Raw genomic sequence first — 19,502 nt, forward strand, 5'->3', positions numbered from 1 at the left:
CAGTCCTGCCGATGCCTTGATTTCAGTTCTAGCCTCAAGAACTGTGACACTATACATCTCTGTCATTTAAGCCACTTGTTTGAGTACTCTGTTATGGCAGTCCTTGCAGACTCACATGCTTGGTAAGCAGCCCGGGCAATCCTATTTAAAAAGGCCAGTGGACGCCGTGGCTAGAAGTGGGAATGCCACACTACACTATTTGAAACGGGCACCATTCCTTTTTCTTCACTGTCCAAAGACTAACAATAATGACATGTCCTTGATGGTAACAAGGTCATGAACGTTTGTCAGCAAACTGTGCTGCTTGCATGAACTACTTCCAGTCTCCTCTTTGAAAATAAGGAAATTTGGGGTAGGATTTTCGCAGTCTGAGTTGGGTCAGGTGGAGGTCAGGTCAGTGGTGGAGGCCCCCTAGCTCACAGCCTTAGTCATCTGCTGATGAGAATTCTCTGATTCTCAATGAGAAGTTGCTGAGTACGTGGTGGAGAGTTTTATTTTCCAGTCCTGGAACACCCAGCACAGCGCTGGCCACATGGTAGATGCTAAAAATTGTAACGATTACTATTAGTGTCTGACTCTGGGAAAGGATTGCTTTTCTTAAGTTAGCAGTCAGCAGGAGAGCGTCTGCCTCTTGAAATTTATACGTTATTGATGGTGCTTACTAAAGTATTTTCAGTGATGTTATTGAGTGTGAACATGCTGCCTTGGGCAATCTGAGTTATAGCGTTTTTAACTTTATGTCACATTATTAATAAATCCTCTATGAGGAGAACAGGTCCTCACCCTCTGGTAGCTAGCCAACCCCAAAACATGACTTTAACAAATCAAAAACATGCACAGTATTTTATGAGAAAAGTTGATAAAATGAGGAAAAAAGAAGTCTCATATCTCCAAGATACAGGGTAAATAAATATCTTAACCATTGAAATTAAAGTTCTAGAATACGACAAAGATTTTACCATTATGTTTGTTAATCGTCAAGTAAACTGAGCATCATAAAAATAAGGTTTTTAAAAGTACTAAAAAGTTTAATTCACTAAAAATGGGAAATACTATATTTGCTATATAACCCTGGTGTGTATTCTAAATTTTCTGACCTTGAGTGACTGTTTGCCGAAAAAATGGCTAGAAGTGGGTACATCGTCATGGTTTTGCAAATATCTAGAGAACAGAGGTTCTCTCTTTTGGAACACAAGTTCCCAAGCTTTGCCTATTAGTCTAGAATAATAAATATATGCATTCAAATAAATGCTTGTTGAATGAACTGATGTGTGAATGATTTTCTTGGTGGGTTTCTATGAACAGAAGGAAAGGAAGCAACATGTCAGCAAAGACCGCACCCGTTTACTTTGAAATAAGGCAGGCAATTTATTGTAGTGAGATTATACTGAAGTTTATATGTGACCCTCAATGCATATAAAGTAATTTCCTGTACGCTGCTGGCAAAGACACCCCTGAACTACAAAAACTCAAAGTGCTATAAACCAGTTAATAATGATGCAATGCATTTTCACTAATCTACCCACATTTAAAATTAGGTGATTAAAAGGACACATTTGAGTATCTTTCATACATTTTTAACGATGGCCTTTTCTTTTACTGGAATTTGTAACACCCTTGATGACTCCAGACACTAAACTCTGTTGCTAGCAGTCTATTTCTTTCTTCTTACTGCGGTCATTAGGAGGGTAAATTTCTAACAGAGTTACGAATATTTGCCCCTAAATGGAGCTTGTGGAAAATATGAAAATTTACATGACATTTGAGGCAACATAAAAAAAAAAAGAGAAAAAATTATTTTTAAACACTAAATCAGTAGAAAAGTGCTCCAGGAGGCAGAGAACAGTGATGCAGTTTACCCCAAGTTCACAAACAAATATAGACACCTATTTATGGAGACATCTTTGCACCTAACATATCTTCTAGAATACACTTTATACATTTGCTACATGTCCCATGAATCCAGGCGCACGCAGGCACCACGTGAGTTGTGTAAGTGTCCTCTCCGGGAGGACTCTACGCAACCTCTTGGACGAAGCTTATTCTCGACTTTTTGAAAACAGTCACGCACTGTGGTCACCGCGAGCTGTGTCATGGCCTCCGGCCCGCCCTCCTAGATGTAGGATTCTTTGGCGTATTGGAGTTGGTCAGCCTCGAAGACCGGCTGACTACAGCGCCGCACCAGGCCGTCCCACTTGTCCTTCTGCCTGGACTCGGACACAGTTCTCGGCCGGTGCAGCTCGGGCCTCGCCATGACAGTCCCTTGTCCTGTTGCTCCCACAGCAGCCCAGCCAGTCCCGCTTTGTTTCCAGCCCTCGGTCCTGGGCGAGAGTCTGTGCCAGTCTGGTGTCCCTGGACTGCACATATTTCTCGAGTCCCCTCCGTGGGGAAAAGGCAGAAGGGGAGGTGGCGGCCCAGCGTCCAGGCTGAGCATTCTGGCCCGCATGCTGCCAACTGTCTGGCTCCCGCAGGCGGCCAGGTCCAGGGCCTGGCACCGAATGGCCTCTTGGTAGGACGGGGGGCTTCCAGGGCTTCTCTGGTCAACCAGGCAGAACACGTCCTCTGCCGAGAGGGCACAGGCCCTGGCGCCGGCGTCCGGAGCTGGGCAGTGCTGGGCTTCGGACAGGTGCTCCTGGACCACTCGGCCCGCCAGCTGGCTTTCCTTCCGAGGGCCCCTCCTCGCCTGGTCCTGGCCCAAGCCTCTGGCTCTCACAGACACCAAGCTGGGCGTTTTGCTCAGCACTTTTTTGTGAGACGCGAAGGAGAATGACATGGAGTGTTTTTTGATTTCTCTGCTGGGCTTGCTTTTATCGGTCTTGGTGAAAGACCGATGTCTGATGAAGAAATTTCTTTTGGGGCTGGAAGGGGAAGCCACAGGGGAGCTGTCATCGGAGGCGTCCAGGGAGCCGCTTGAGCAGGCCTTGGGAGCCAGTCCCCACGGTGACACCACGCCCGGGGCCCAGGGCTTCACCTTCAGATCCCTTGGACTCGGAGTCTGGCCCTCGGCCGCAGGAAACACCTCCTCTGGAAATGGGTCCTCGGCTTCCTCGTTGCCCAGCCGGGAGCCTGGCCGGGCCCGGGTGAAGTCATCCTCACTTCGTGTGAGTTTGGGGTTCGTTTTCACGCCCTCGGGGCACTCCTGGGAGGAAGCTATGCTGGGCTCTGAGTACCTCCGGTCCGGTTCGCCCAGGGAGCTTTTCCACCTGGCTGCAGCGCCGACCACGGGCTCCCGGCGGGACGTCCAGGCGCGGGGGCCGCCAGGCTCCCTGGCCACCAAGGTCCCCGCGGGCACCTGGGCCAGCCTGCTGGGAGAGCCCGCGGCGCTGGGGGGCTCCGCATCAGGGTCGTTGCTGTCATAGGCCGAGTCGTTCTGTAGGGTCGACACGTCTGAGGAAATGAAGAAGGGACAGGTAAGCTCTGTGTTCAGATTCTTTCAGAGGTGAACTTCGGTCCCTTTCACCCCACTTAGTGCCGTATGGCGCTAGGAAACTTGGTGAAGCTACGCTGGGGTTTGGGATGAAAGAAACTTGCCACATCACAAGCTTTTCCCCCCAAACTACTATTTAGAGGTAGAGAAGTAGGAAAAGGAAATGGCAGGCGGGGGGGGCGGGCAGGGAAAACAGCATTTCACTGACAATTTATTGATCTTAAATTTAAACATCGATGGCTCTTTCATTGCATCCATTTCCATATTCCATTACGTGGAAACAAAAGTTTATTACCCCGGCCCGCTAGCTAAAGTTAACTCAGTAAACTTAGCAGTTCTCCATGATTTAGAATAGGAAGGGAAAGTTCCAGGCTCGACCTAAGCATCTGCAGCTTGAGGAGACACTGCAGGAAACTTCCCAGGAGCAAAGTTTTCCCGTTTAACGACTTCGCTACAGACTTGAGTCTGTGCTCATTTGGTGATTTGTGAAGGTAACTCCCGCTCCAGTCCCAGAGGCACTTTACATCGCAGCGGAATATCATCCTAATTCACTGGCAGCACATTCTGTACCTGAGCTGTCAGTGTGTTCCAGGGAGTCATCAGAAGCAATGCTGGAATGTGCTGGAATGTTCTCCCCAAATATTTCCAAGCAGTTATCGATGAGGAATTCCACCAACGTCTTAACCTGTGAGGACAAAGTAGCCGATTGTCAGCTTAAAGAAATCTTTTTTTTTTTTTTAAAGGGGTGGGACAGAATAGGGCCATCGTGGGGGTCAACTATTAGGGAGGTGCCCAAATGAGCACGAGAGATCTTTACGTGTCTGAATAGAACTGCAGGAATTTAGTAACCGTCTCATCTATATTAAAGTTATTTTTGAGACGTGCATTTTTTTTTATTTGAGAATTAAAAAAAAACAAAACTTTAAAGTAGCTAAATTTTTCATTTAAGAAAGGCGTTTCTCAGATTGGTCGTTGGACCGACAGAGTACGAGGCACCAAAGAAGAAAACAATGAAAGAGCCGATTTATCCTGGGAGACGGTGATGTAAAAACTGTTAGCACGTGTGCTTTGTCTGGCAGGGTGACGAGGGACGCAGGCCTGGCTCTACTCAATTTCATTCAGGGGGACTGTGACCGTGTTGTTTCACGTTTCCCTGGGATCTCGACTCAGAGAAATTCCGAGGCATCTCATCACTTTGATTTAGAAATAGACAGTGAGATGGTAAGTCAGGAGTTCCTCAGAAATAGCCTGGGAACGAACCTTATTGTTCAAGTCTTTCTGGGCTTCAAACGACAGGTTTTGGTCATTCTCTCGGGTCAGCATGTTGGGTCCGACGCAGATGGCGAGGTTGCTGGCGTCCATCTTGTTGACCTCGGAGCTCCGGCTGATCAGGTAGAGCACGGAGACCAGGTGCTTCAACAGCAGCAGGTTGGGCCGGGGGAGCTTATCTGCAACCCTGGAATGAAGTTCAGGGAGGTTCGTTTCAGAGGAGGCTAATGATTTTGTCTGGCCATAGTGTAATCGGTCGAAACTTTCTGGCCATCCCTGACTTCCTTGAAAAGGAGGAAGGTGCATTTTCACAAGTAACATTGTGAAATACTCATTCAGACACTTGCAGTGGCAACTGACATAGAACGAAACTGGTTAACCCAGAGATCCCGAGGACCAAAAAAAAAACCAAAAAAACGGGTCTTTGTAATTAGGACGCCTTTCACACCAGTGAGCCTTAATTATTTCTAGAGATTTCAAGTTATGGGAGCATTAACTCCTTCAGTAAGTCCATAGTTTAGTATCTTGAAAACCGTTTTGTTGAGTAATCATTTCACCATGTAGGATGTCTTTTTGTTTCTAATACCACAAGACTCTTCTAGTTGAATACAAATGTTTTCCTTTTTCTGAACTGTAATCATCCAACATAGATGACAGATTTTTATATTATCTGAGAAATCTCTATGGAGAACGAATCGGTTTATAAGGGTATGTCCATAAATATGATCAACGTAGCACTTAAATGACAACATTGTTACTAGTAAATAATAAATTAGATTTTTAAAGCCCCATGTTTTCAAAAAATGAAATAGTGACTCTAATATATGGGTCGTTTTCATTTTTCATAAGAAGTTTTTGCTATGAAAGAGTTTTATGTCTTTAAGTGGAAATTGGATTTCATTTTTGGATAGAGATTCTAATGTCTCCAATTCTATAAATATTTCATTGAAAATATTTAGCCATGCGAGACAATCATAATATATAGGCAGACTTTCATAGGATTTGGCAAAAGTGCTCACATTTTAAAAGTCAGACATTTAAGATTCTCTAGTCACCAACAGATCACATTTTTATTTACATATGTAATTATTTTAGCTGTCACTGGAATTTGTTTTTATAGAGTTTTCATTTGGGTTAATTATAAGACTATGAAATATGCTTTGGAATTTTACGAACAAAACAATCACTTTCAGATTGTTCTACTACGCTCGAAGGGATCTTTTATGGCAGAATGGTTGCCTTGCAGGACACCAAGGATAACTCCAAATTCTTACGCTTTGCCAGGTAGCCTGTTTCAAAGTTTTCATCTACGATTTCATCTCATACCTTTTTCCCGAATGACATATTTTTAGACGCCCCCCGCCTCTTGTGGTATGTGCTGAAATCCCCTTTCTAATTTTGAAGAAGTGCTTCCTTTCATTTGGCTAAAACCCTTTTTGTATATGTCCAGGGTAACTTCCTGATTTTCATTCTGGGAGTAATGAACAATTCTACCCTGGTCCCCTACACATTGCAGCTGTCAGGAAGCACTCTGACAGTTCCGTAGTGAATGAAAAGGTGGAGTCCCCCTGGGCCTGGCCTCTGCGAGTTGCTCTGACGACTTACTGTTTCAGGGCCTCTATCCTCTCCTCCTCGCTCTGCTTCTCCAGGGCACCCATCCACTCGTCGAAGAGGTCACACGAGAGCAGCTTCAGCGGGATGCTTCTGAGGAAGTCCTGGCGGATGAAGAAAGGGGTACGGTTTGGCCTCTTCGTGTTACATAACGTGCTGGTGTCTTTATCTTTACCGTGTTGGTTCTATCTCGAGGAACCTGTGCTCCTCTTGCCACAGGCAGTGCCCGCTTCCGGTGCCAGCAACAGGCACAGTAAGGTCATTATCTGAGGAGACACCAGATTCAGGACTATGGATTTGGCCATGGGACAACCCAAGTGCCTTTTTCATCAAAATTTTGGGGAAATTTAATGCATCACTTTCTGCTGGAGTCTGGGATCGCAGATATACAGTTGCTTATTCAAATAAAGAAAAGCTTCAACTGAAACAATTTGAACTCTAAGATCGGTTTACTTTGATTTGTAGGGAGAGGAGCCAATTTCTTATTTCCTGAGCGTGTTGTGTCAGAGCCCATTGGCAGGGTCTTTGGCGCCAGTGCTGTGACCTTACCTTGAAGACCACTGCCAGCAGGTGCACGGGAAGACTTTTCAGATCTACCACGCCTCCTGAGTTGAGCTCCTCCTTGAGCTCTTTGCGGGCTTTCTCGTTGGCTGCTTTCCTGAATATCCCTTCAGTAGAAGGGCCTTTGAGGCATAGAATAGTGAGAATATCCTACGGGAAAGAGGCAGAGAAATAGGAAATGGTTACCCTTGGTTTGAAAACACATCTTGCTACCAATACACTAAAAATCCATGTTTAGATAGGAGAAATAAATTTAAAATAAGGCATCTGAACAAGTAACTAACTTTACCTGTCAGAAAATATTCTTTCCATGAAAGTTAGTTCTCTATGATACTAAGTTAGTCTTAATAAGAGACTATCAATGCCAGTTTTTCCTTTCAGTCTGGTTGCGATTAACTGTCTTCCTCAACCATGCCATTTCTCTAAAAGGAGTTAAATTGTGAATGTTCTAATTTAGCATATTCTAAAATTATTTCAGGCCTCCGTCCTTTTGAATCACTTTGTAGAAACATTGGATTTCTGATTATCTACAGTATACCCCGTCTCTGCTGGTTTTTCAGAAGCCACACATTTCCAGCATTCTTAACTCCGTGACCATCAAGCTGAGCTCATTGGCAAGTACAACTAATTTCTAGAACATACGCGGCCATTTATCCTCATCACTGCACTCATAGGTGAAAACATCATTTCTAAAAGTGGAAACAGCTAAAGATTTGCCCCAACAAGTTTAGCATGAGAATGACATTCAGATTTCCCAAGGATTTTTTCACATCTGGCAGAAAACGGTGCCTACCTGAATGGGTGTGGGGAGTGTGTCGTCGTCACTGCAGATCATTGACAATGGTTGATCAAATAGTGACACTTTCAGTTCTGTCTCCGAAGACCCAGAAAAGTCTGACAAAGGAGAAAGCCTTCTCATGAGAGAGGGCCAGGACAGGACCTTCTTTCTCTTCTTAATTTCTAAAGCCGAGAAAACAAGGCAACGAGAAAAATAAGCTTAAAATATTAATAAGCAAAGATCCATCGTCAGCCACATAATGTCATCTATGGTACGCCATGTAGGGGGGATACTTTTGCAACACCGAGAAAGCAGAAGGCAAGAATTTTAATCTAGAAAGATCGACCCAGAAAGCAACCACATCGTTACCAGGGAAACCAGCCCCTCAACATCAACACCAAGCTTCCTCAGCGTCTCCACCTTTCCTGTTTTCACCCTCCACCGCTTGTTTGCTACAAAAACTGGTAAAAATCTAACTGTGCAGGTGTTAAACAATCATCTTAATATATTGGCCTTAACAACTGTGGGCGACATTTTTGATGTGAAATATATTATTTTAAATTCTTCCTTCAACTAGTGATGAAAACGAAACTTATAAAGAGAGGAAGTGAGTTGCTCAAGATCATTTTGAAGATTCTTAGCTGAGCTGGCCATTAAACTTCTAGCGCTAACCAGCCACGAGAGGGAGCTACATCATCCCGCCCGCCTCCAGGAATCTTCGGGGTTTTGGCGGTGGCCACTTTAGGACAGAGCAGGTGCAAATTGCAGCAGGAAGGCTTAAGTTTGGACTTGGCATTTGGGAATCATCAGTAAACATTACTGATGTTTACTGGTGATTTATATATGTTTTGCAAACATATTCTATCTTTGCAAAATTCCAAAGATGTGTGCAATGGGCATAGCTTCTCACAAGTTTCCTTCTTTCTCTTTTCTCTCTCCCTCTTTCTCCTTTATTTTTTTTCTAGTTATAAAAGCTGTGTTTTCTAGACAGCATTAGCCTATGCTTCTATACATCTGGAGAGCGGAAGAGGTTGGATAGAGAAGTAGCTTGTCCTTATAGTTCAGGAGAACTGGGCCAGGGTTACATGACAATGAAATGCACTACAGAAGGAAGGAAATGGAAAAGACATTGTGTGTTAGATCTGTAACCCCACTAAGAACCCTACGGAGTGCTGGGGGTTGGCTGTAGAGAGCGTCTTTTCTGTTGGAGTATTCTGACGCTCTCGTGAGCTGGAGCCCACCTGCCATTTAAGGGTTAAGGTTCTGTGGTCTTTAAAAGAACATTTCTAAAAAAAAAATTCCTAGTAAAGTACTGTGGTTTTGCAAACCAAGAACATTTGTTGTTAGCACTTAGATAAAAGATGATTATGTTTTCAAAACTCACCAATTAGCTGGCAAATACTGTCTTCACTTTCACTTGATGCCAATAGAGGATGTTCCTTGATATCGCTCTGAAAAATATATTTATTTAAGTTAAAAATAATGACTGAAGAAACCTACCCAGTCTTTTCGTCAAAATACACATATAACATTTTATGTATTAGGAATTAGTCAATAGAGTCCACTCATTTTTTTCTAGCTTCTAGAATCAATGTCAAAGTCTTGATTGCTGTCATATGAAAGCCTCACTAACGTGCATTTATGATATGAGTTTTCTATTCTGATGATTAAATAAACAGACAATATCAAAATAAAACAAAGTTTTTCACCTCACGGTGCAGATAAAAGCTTTAAAAAGTTGCTTTCTTACCTCTGATTGACATTCAATTAATGTCTCCATATTATTCACATTTAGTGTTTTCGACTACAAGAGAAAAAAAAATTAAATTAGGTAAGCATCTTTGACTCGTGACTCTAAAAAATATGAATTAATAAATATAAAAGGGGTGCATACAGCATTGCAGCTGCTTATCAACTTCATTAGAATTTTGGCTGACTGTCCAGTGATGAATTTCACTCCAGTGTGGCCTCGACTCTGCCTACAAGAAATCATATGGGAAAAGGTTAGGAGGGACACATGTGATAAGGTGGCCAATTTCAGTGCCACTTTGCCAAAACACAAAGTTTGAAACTATTTGGTAGAAAAGTTTTCATTTAAAGTACAGTTGTATGCTACCAGATGTCTTATGCTGTTAAGAACAGCATGCGAACACACTTCTTTCTAAATTCATTAACCCGATATCATCACCACGCCAAACTTTGTTTGGCATTTATTGCATTCCCATCGAGAGATAATCTACATAACAAGGACAATAACAACCAACATTTTTTCTTGAGCGCTCAATATGTGTCAGGTACTGTATTAAGAGCTTTGCATAAATCTGCTCATCTAACTCGTAAAGAGAAAATCTTATTCCCGGATGTGACTTATAGTAGACATAAAACAAAGATAAAACATGTATAGAATTCCTCTGTCCCCATCACGCAGGCTTCACGTTGAAGCAGAGCTTCCCGTGTTCAGAGTCTTTATAACTCCATGTAGCTGTTTTCCGTTGGATACGATCTAAAAGACCAGTGACCCGCTGAGTGACTCACTTTCTTGTCATATAATTTTATGGTACTTACCCTCGGAGGGCCTCCCGCCAGAGTTCCTTTACCTCCGGTAGGCTGGGGAGAGTGGGAGAAACAGCATGACACTCTGCTCCTGCTAATCCACGGGCAGAGAAGGAGACTGAGGGCTCTGACTTCACATGCTCTGCATTATAAGCGAGGGGGCGGGCAGGTGGAAATTCAGAAAACACGGGGCCGGAAAGAACAGCCCGGGCTGCCACACAGACGCCACGGAGCGCTCACTTCCTCATTCCTTTTAGGGCAGCTCTAGTTCTTTAATTTTTTTTTTTTTCTTCCACATTAAAGTAGAAAGTCTGTAAACTACCAAGGGTGGAAAAGATGACATACGACCATAGGCGAAGGCTCTGATTAATGTCACAGGTGGGATGTGTGAATAGAAATCGTGTTATTCTGTACGCAAATATCATTTTATTTTATAAAGGGGTAATTTCAGGTGCTCTTTCCTATTTTTTTTTTTTTTTGGTATCCTGTTTGGGTGCTGTCTCCTCTCCCACCCACCATCACCTCTGTTTATCCATCATCATAGACACTGATTTGCACCCTCTGGGTACAGGATATTGTCACTCCAAGAAACCCAAGACATACCATGCAGAATTGGTCACCATCTAAAGCCAGGTCTGTCTCCTTTGGAATTAGGAAGAGAGTCCGTTAGAGCCAGCTGTCAATGTATTAATCTCTTCTCTTTCTCCTCACTGCTAGTCAAAATTATTAATAGTTAATTTATAGATCAGCTCTAATCCTGACATGGAGGGAAAACAAAAAGTTCCCTTCATCAGATAAACTTCAAGTAGAAAGGGGATGTGAATTTCATCTGTGGCTCCCTCCTTCTGACCCAAGAGAGTGTCTGGTCTTTTCTGTGGCTAAAAGCCTACACATGAAATGACTCGAATACCCCAACAATAGAATGGACACCTAAATTGTGACATACCCACACAGCGGAGTGTTATACAGCACAGAGAATGCATAGTCTAATACTACCTTCAACGATGTGCTTGGGTTTTACAACACAATGTTGAGAGAAAGAAGCCAGATCCCAAAGAGCACGTCTTGCAAGCGAAGCACAAAAATGCAAAAGCGACCTGTGCTCTCAGAAGCCAGAGCAGCAGGTTCCCTGGGGAGCAGGGAGGGACCCCAAGATGCAGGTTTGGGCTTTGTGCTGGTCTAGCTCTTGATTGGCTGCTGCTAGTCTCATGTGCACTTTTCTGTGTGCATGTTATTCTTCAACCCAAAGTTTACAAATACCTTGATTAATTCATTATCAGCACCTTTAATTCTAAGACTTTTTCATATTGATAGTTCTGCTGTCTTTATACTGAAAGGTCAGGATTAGGCATAACTGGGAAACTGAAGCACAGAGCAGTTAAAATTTGCCCCGTAACTCAGTATTTTAGCGGGTTTCCTAAGGGCAGATCCTGGTTTTAGGACTTCAAGCTGGAGGCTCCCTCTGTCACAGCTGTCACAGTGCGAGTTCGGCCAGTGTCCCCACGGCACCTGCGGATGCTACTGTCCTTTCATCGTCCCTCTCCTGCCTTGGCAAACCTCCAAAATGAATTTGCCGATTTTTTTTTTAATTAAAAAAGGGAATTTATGCTGTACCTAGCCTAGGACCAGGCACATAGTAGGTATTTAATACATAATTTTTGAATAAATACATTTACTTATAGATGTTACTATATATGTTACTAAAATATATATATATTTTTTGCTAATATGTATTTCATGAACTTTTTTTAAATTCGACATGGTTTTTGGGTTCTTCTAAGAAACTTAATGTTTCTACTGCTCTTACAACTAAAACGTAAATCCTTGATCGAAATATTTCCCCTTTTTAAAAAATTTTATTTTATTAGTTTCGAGCATACAGTACATTGGTTAGATATTTATATAGTTCACGAATCATAGTTCACGATCCCCCTGATTGCTCTTTCTCTCCTCTGGCTCTCCACCCGGCCATTATATTAATGCTGACTGCATTCCCTGTGCCGTGCTCCCCACCCCTGTGGCCATCTATCAAATACTAATTTATACTTTTTTAACCCTTCACCCCATTTTCCCAGCCCCATACTAATTTATACCATTTTAACCCTTCACCCCATTTTCCCAGCCCCCCCCCAACCCCTCTCCCCTCTGGCTGTCACCAGATTGTCCTCTATATTTGTGAGTCTGTTTTTGATTAGTTTGTTCTTTTTGTTCCTTAGATTCCACATACAAGTGAAATAATGTCCGTCAAAGCATTTTTACTGAGGCTTCCAACAACATCAGCGTAGCAGAGGCTAGTGGGCATTTTCAGTTCCATCTTACTTGACTTATCAGCAGTATTTGACACTGATGCCCACTCTGCCCCTAAAATAGATTTGTCTTGATTTCCTCCTGCAATTTTTCCCACCTCTACCTATATCGTTTACACACTCAGCCTCCTGTGCATGTCTTTGCTCATATCCATTTTTAATTTTTTGAGAAATCTCCAGACTTTTGCATAGCGGCTGTACCAATGTGCAACCCCACCAACAGTGTATGAGGGGTCCCTTTTCTCCGCATCCTCGCCAACATTTGTTGTTCTTTGTAAATATTTTCCTTTTTTGAAAGAAGATCATATTTTCTCTAATCTTTAGGGTTTCTTCTCTCTATCATACACTATATTCCACAATATACATTCTACCAGTGATTTAAAAACTGTTTTTTAAATTTTTTTGCCATGAAATTCTATGTTCAAAGGAAGATGATGACTCTAGAATCCTGATAAATAAAATATATAAAAATTTTTTTTAACGTTCTATAGTGGGAGAAGGGTGGGGAAATCATAGCCCTGTCCATTTTGCCTCCTCTCCTGACAAGCAAGCTGGGGGTCCTTGGAGAAACTTTCAAAATTTCATAGGTTTGGTCTATATCAGCAGTTCCCGAAGTGCATTCTGGGAGCCTGGGTGGGGGAAGGGTGTCCCTGAGACTCTTTCAGGAGGGTCCATGAGGTCAAAACAACTTTTGTAATAATATTAAGATGCTATTTGCCTTTTCAAACTCTAGTCTCTAAAGAGAATATAGTGGAGATTTTCCTGAGGCTACACGATGTGGAATATTCTGGCATTATGTGTATTCTTGTGCTTTCAAGTTTTCTGTTTTAATTTCTCCTGAGGTACATAATGGTAGATCTCACATACATACATTAAAGCTCTTTAGAGTTGTCGATAACTTTGTAAAAAGGGTCCCTGAACCCCAAAAGTTGGAGAACTGCTGGCCATCATCATATCTTCTCATGAGAGAAAATTCTGTACACTTGCCGTGTCTCATTTATCTATTAGACTCACACCCACAGCCATAGCTATTGTCAACGAAAATTATTTTCAAGGTGTATGGTCCAACCTTCCAACACTACTGTTTATGAATAGTCCTGATAAGTCCGAGGACAAAGAAAGGATGCTTTCCTGCTCATCGAAATCCTCCGCTTTGTCATTTCCCACCTTTTCCAGGGCGGCTCTGTGCCTGCAGCTGGTCTTCGGCCCTTTGCCCACTTCTGAGTCTCACGTTCTTCATGGCGGTCACTTCATGTGTTCTCAGTTCCTCTAACGACAAAAACGTCCCTCACTATGGCAATGGGGAAAAATGAGGAAGCAAGTCAGAGACCAGGAAAGTGCCACTTCCCACTCGATGTGTAATTATAAATTTTTTTGAACTTCTAAGTGAGATTTGATTTTTGTTAGGGGTTATATTTTTTTCTCATGTAGGGGATCATGTCTTTAAATTTCTTATGAAATATACTAAGAAATAGACACATAAACATATTCATTTCAATAATAACTCTTTTGAAAGGTAGAATAATGGGCCACATGTGTGTTAATGATGATTTGGTAACTTTGGCCATCTGAAAAAGAAAAAGTTATTAAAATTCAAATGCTATAAAGTATATTGAACTAAAAATTCCCACTAGTTTCTTTTCTTTCTTGTCTATTTCCTCTTCTTTTTTTGACACTAAGAGTCAGATTTAGGGCATTGCCTGAAACTTCAAAATCTCCTCTCAGTTTCATTAATAACAATAAACAATACAATTTACATCATCTTTAAAAAAAAAAGCATAGCACAAAAGCTGACCTGTAGAAACTGTGACGTAGACAGATGAACATTTTCCACTCGTCTACAGTTCTTCCACCTTCCACCTTTCACACCTACTTCAGAGGTGCCCAGGAGTAAATGCAGCAGCAGAAAAGAGCGAGTTGGGCTCTGTCATTTTTCAAAGCAGGATCGTCTTTGGACTCGTCTTATAGAATGGACTGTTGATGAGAAAGTGCCCCGGGAGATTTGCCAGTCATCATTTAATTAACAGGTGAGTTCTGTAACTGATGGACAGCCACATTCAGCAGCTGGTCCCGATGGCCCAGTGAGGGGCTGGTCCCCATCCCTAGTGCTGCCCTGTTCGGCACGTGGCTCCCACCGTGGAACAGAGAGGTGGGGACAGGTCCTGTGCTGCTGCTCCAGAAAATCTCAGAGTAAATTCGATTGCAGTTTCCTCAGCAATAGTGGAAACATTTGGACGCACGTCGTGAAGTTGGAAGTAGTCATGTGTACACATGAAGGATGCAATCAGCTTCGTGCTCTCCACAGTCCTGCCTCCTACGAGTTCTTTCAAAAAGCAAAAACTCCTGTATGACAAGAGTTTTCAGAACATGGACAGGACCTTAAAGGGCTTAGCTAGCAAGCAGAAATAAAGACAGGCCTTCAGGCTGGAGAAACGCTCGCCCATAAAGGCGCTTCTCATGCCAGGACATTCGTTCCTTAGCTCCTGGTCACGACTGATTCTTCTCCCGAGAACTCGTTTTGCTTTTTGACTGGTTTTGCTTTTACTGTGGCGGCATCTGCAGACAGTGCACTCTGCCACAGGGACTGTGGCTTTGGTGCCGACCGTGCGTCTCCGTGGTGTTCCTGGGTGTGTCCAGGCTTCTTTGCACGTCCGGGCTGGCGCTGAACACCCCCTTGCCGGAGTTCCCGAGTCTCCGTGACTGCTCCGGTCCTGACCGTTTGCGATGAGATTTCCAAGTCGTTCACTCCACATTTTCCAGATGCACTGCGTGGTGTTGCCCAGCTTGCCTGTGGGGACACCAGCTCGATGGCCCGTCTCTCCATCCCAAACTCACTTTCCCTCTCTCTCCCTTGGACCACGTGTGACCCAGAGGCTCGCATTCCTTAACTAACTATCGAATTAACTATTTCCCATAGAGAGGATTATTTTCCCAAAGAGGTCATGCTTTCCTTGAGGACTTCTACATCACCCCTGTGCCTGCCTCCCTGATGATCGATTAATACGTGATCTGCTAGAAAGTTCTTCAAGATATAAATGAAAGAAATTAAAAAGGAATCCGGCCTTTTTTCTGATTATGCCTCCTCTCCCACCTCCACTTGTCATATGTTTCTGCCACAGAGTCTGTCGTCATCCCTTAAACGTACACCCCCGTGGGTCCGGGGCTGTGAGGAGGCTGGTCCCTCCGCCTGGGATGCTGTTCGCCACAGCATCTGTCTTTCAGAATCCTGCCCTTCCCTAGCTTGAAATCCAGCTCAAGTCCATCTTCTCTAAGAAGTGTCCCACAGAACCTTCCAGGCTGAACTCAGCTCCCTTCCCCGGTCTGTAACAGCGGCTCGCCCTGAGCTTCCGAGAGGCGGGACCCATTTCCACCTTCTAGTCCTACAGAGCCTGGCGTAATACTTTGCACCGCGGAGATATTTACTGCACTTGATTTTCCTCATTAAATTTGTGTTATTAAACGAAAACATTTAAAACTTATCATGTGTTTATTGGTATCGAAACGTGTTACTTAGCTTTTCGACTGTCTTTGCTTCATCGAGAAAGACCTTCTCTTCGTGGCGACGTGACAGTGACTGCAGTGGCTGATGGTGACGAGGACCCGGCCCTGTGACCCTTGCCCATGGGATCAGCAGAATGAGGTTGATACCGGTGCTTCAGAACTGGGCCCTTGGACGCTCCAGTTTTGCCTGGAGTAAGGAGGCTTCACCCAAGACAGGGTGGAGCAGCAGGTCTCAGCCTCATGAGTCCTGGATGCTATTCCCGTAGGTGCCCCAGAGGGCACGGCCACCGCTCGCGATCTACCCGCCTCCCCTTCATGCCCCGAAGCCTCACCTTCTTCAGGAGGAGGAAATCCCCATCGGTCCCATGCAGGACCTTCTAGCTACATCTGCCCTTCACCCCGGGAGCCGGGACGTGTGACTGCCCCGCGTTCTGTGCTGTGTGCAGGCCGAGGAGACCTGGAACCCAGGGCTTAGAATAAAGGACCGAGGGGACAGTGGAATCAACTGTGGCCCAAGGCTCGGCGTCCCTCTGCTGGGAATGCCCTGCTGCCCTGACCAACTCTCCGGCCAGATGGGGCCTCGCCCTCCCTTTAGAAGAGGGCACGGGGTTCTGTAATTGGCTAGGTCCCTTCTATACGGTGACTTTGGTGATAGTGAATTAGCAGTGAAACTCCTCACTGGCATCTCCTCTAAGAAACTTCGAGGAAAGTCTGTGGGTGCATGGGGTAGGGCAGGAAGAGACATCCCTACCTCTCCCGGCCCCGAGGGCTCAAGAGGCTGCTCGGGGCACAGGGCAGGTGGGGACTCGGTCTAGGCTAGAGGACATCCTGTCCACCTCCTTTAAGGCCATTTCTTCTTTCCTGGAAGGAATAAGACTGTCTTCTCACCAAATTTTAACTCATCCATTGCACGAGGGCCACCTGAACTTCTCCCAGGTTTGCTGGGACCACGGCGTCCTTAAAACATGGCAGAGTGTCACTGTGTCTTGCACAGGGACTCCCCTGTGCCCACACCGCCTGCATTTCTGCAGCCCATGCACATATTTTAAATTTGCCTCTCAGATCTTTGTGATGATTAATTTATCTTTGTATTGGAATACAAAGTAGCCCTTGCATAAAATAATATTCGAAGAACTCCGTGTTTTCAGCAAGATGGCTTGAAAATTAGAAAGGCTAGAACAGAGTGTTCTTTTTAAACTGCCCTCCCACTTATGGAGATCAAGATGAAGAATTAGAAATAAAACATCCTGAGATTAGGTGATTAGAATCTGTAAATTGCTGACGATGTAACAACCGCTCTGCCCTTGGCGATGCTCCAACTTACTCTCATGTAAGAACTGAAGAATCCTCTCGTTCTGATATTTTGGCCCCCAAAAATCGCACAAAGAAAACACAATGTCAAAACGCAACCCTGAACATCAGCAAACTACAATATAATTTGGCAGAATTTTTTTGGAAAAAAAAAAAAAGAAAATTATGAAAACCAAGGTTCTTTTTTAGCAGTCTCCAAAATTCATGTGCAGCATTTATAAAAAATCTGAACCAAAAAAGTAGAAACTATGGAAAAATGTTTAGTTAGCCCCCTGGTTTTCAAATGCCTTTAAAAGAGATATTTACTCCAGTTTACTTTGATCGTTTAAAAATCTTAGTGCTTTCTTCATTTGTCATACGAAAAAAATTATGCAGGGCTTTTACCTCCCGGTTTAAATTTTTAAAAAGAAAAGTATTTGTCATTCTGAATGCGTGTGGTCCCTTTCTCAGATACTGGGCCTTATTTGGTGTCTCCTGAGAAAATATCCTAGGAATGGCCTCAGGGGGGCCCTGGGTTCCAGGGGCTGGGCCACAGGGTGGTGGGGAGAAGGGGGGAGAGGGCCTCTGTCTAAACCGCAGCCCGGCCTGAAGGGGCTTGTCGATGATGGGGACCTGTGCTCATTGGGTGGCTTGATTTTCTCATTTGCATTTTTAAGTTCAGGTTCAACTACCAGCCACTTCGTACATTCCTTACTCCTTAGTGGCTGGTACTGTTTTCCTGGTAACGGGAGCTTTTCTGATGCATTAGTCCAGACTGGTTCTGACTGAGACCCCAGGACCAATCCCAGGGTATGGCGTGAAGCTTCTGTGATCTTCCGAGTGAAAAGGCTTTGGATGAAGGGACAAGGCAAAGGCACCATGATTCTGGGAAGCCTGAGGCCGCCTCTCATAGAGAAAGTGAGTGAAAACAAACCCAAACCGAGAGAGTGAGGGCAGATGTATGCTGGGCCATGTGAGCCTGTCTTGTCATCTGCATAGAGTCGGTGTGCACGATGGCTCAGCCCTCCCCTTCCGGGGCCGGATGGAAGGGACCAGGCCCTGTGGTGCTCTTCATACCCACTGCTCCTGGGCTCGTTCTTCAGAAAAAGAATCACGAGATTTTTCTTCCTGCTTTTGGGTCATAAAACATTATACAAAATACTAGGAATCACGAGACATACACATATTAAAATTTCTTGTATCTTTCCTAAATTTTACATCTGTTGACCACAAAACTGAGTCCAAATGCCATTTCCCTGAGAGGTATTCTTTGTGAGAGCTTCAGTAAATCTTGACGGGCAACCATTGTTCAAATTCGTGGTCCAGGGGTGCTCAAACTCGAGCATGTGGCAGGCAGTCTCACCTGGAGGGCTCATTAAAACACAGATGAGGGCCTCACCCCCAGAGCTCTGGGGTCATCACATCTGGGGAGAGGCCTAAAAAGGTGCAGTCCCGACAAGTTTCCTGGTGATGCCAAGGCATCTGGTCTGGGGACCACACTAGAAAAGACCACTGATGGAGTGCCACGAAAAAGTAAAAAAAGACGCAGTTTACTCTCATTTCCTGGGCAATGGAGTGGTTTACTTGATGACATTTTTATAATCGCTAGGTTATTCCCCAGTTCCAGCACTTTGCTGGCTTTCATGCATATGTCTGGCCCCTGAAATTAGCCCACGGGCCCTGACAATGGAGAAGTTTATTCTGACCCCCCAAGACAAGCCTCAAAGCCACAGCAGGAAGTTCACAAACATTCGTTTTTAAGAATGAGTACAACGACAGGTTAGCCAGTCAGAGGTTCTACTTCTGCTTTTATCAGATATTGGGACCCATCTCTGTTCCTGATTGCTATGCTCAATGCTGTTTTCCCAGATACAGAGTTGGGGGCTACTTCAAAGGAAGTGTGTAAACTTTCTTGTTGGAAATAATCTCAAGAACCTTTACTAGGAAGCCCGAGAGTGATAAGGCATCACCGCTCGATTCACTTAGAGCCCGAGAGCTAATGAAACAGATGCTTTGTTAATGTCTTTTCTTCAAATAAATGTGGTATTCCCCTGTTGGTGACTCACTTCCAGTGGCCCTGGGCTGAGGAAACCAAATGGACCACAAGTTATAGCTTGTTCTGGACCGGCTGTTTGCCCACAGAGTGACTATTCCTCATTAAGAATTTGTTCTTCAGAAATGACATTCCTGCAAATCCCTAAACACT

The 19,502-nt window shown here is 44.1% G+C and overlaps 1 protein-coding gene across 1 annotated transcript; it reads right to left on the reverse strand.

Annotated features, from left to right (window-relative positions):
* Window positions 1-1,077: 1,077 nt before the first annotated feature.
* TAGAP (T cell activation RhoGTPase activating protein) lies at window positions 1,078-10,355 on the reverse strand. Its single transcript, XM_006915030.2, has 10 exons — window positions 10,212-10,355; window positions 9,541-9,625; window positions 9,397-9,450; window positions 9,031-9,097; window positions 7,662-7,828; window positions 6,857-7,018; window positions 6,302-6,411; window positions 4,688-4,883; window positions 3,998-4,112; window positions 1,078-3,387 (listed from the first exon to the last, which is right to left on the reverse strand). The coding sequence occupies exons 2-10, from the start codon at window positions 9,565-9,567 to the stop codon at window positions 2,114-2,116; spliced, it is 2,172 nt and encodes a 723-aa protein (XP_006915092.1). The 5' UTR covers window positions 9,568-9,625; window positions 10,212-10,355; the 3' UTR covers window positions 1,078-2,113.
* Between the last annotated feature and the right edge of the window lie 9,147 nt (window positions 10,356-19,502).

This window comes from Pteropus alecto, unplaced genomic scaffold (genome assembly GCF_000325575.1).
Source record: "Pteropus alecto unplaced genomic scaffold, ASM32557v1 scaffold195, whole genome shotgun sequence".
Lineage (NCBI taxonomy): Eukaryota > Metazoa > Chordata > Mammalia > Chiroptera > Pteropodidae > Pteropus > Pteropus alecto.

What these genes read in the sequence shown, in the direction of transcription:
- TAGAP (XM_006915030.2), bottom strand. Translation starts at nt 9,567, where the DNA reads ATGAAGTTGATAAGCAGCTGCAATGCT. An exon ending in TGATAAGCAGCTGCAATGCT is followed by an intron (nt 9,451 to 9,540) that starts GTATGCACCCCT and finishes TTTCTCTTGTAG; the next exon opens with TCGAAAACACTAAATGTGAA. An exon ending in CACTCCCCACACCCATTCAG is followed by an intron (nt 7,019 to 7,661) that starts GTAGGCACCGTT and finishes TCTTTCCCGTAG; the next exon opens with GATATTCTCACTATTCTATG.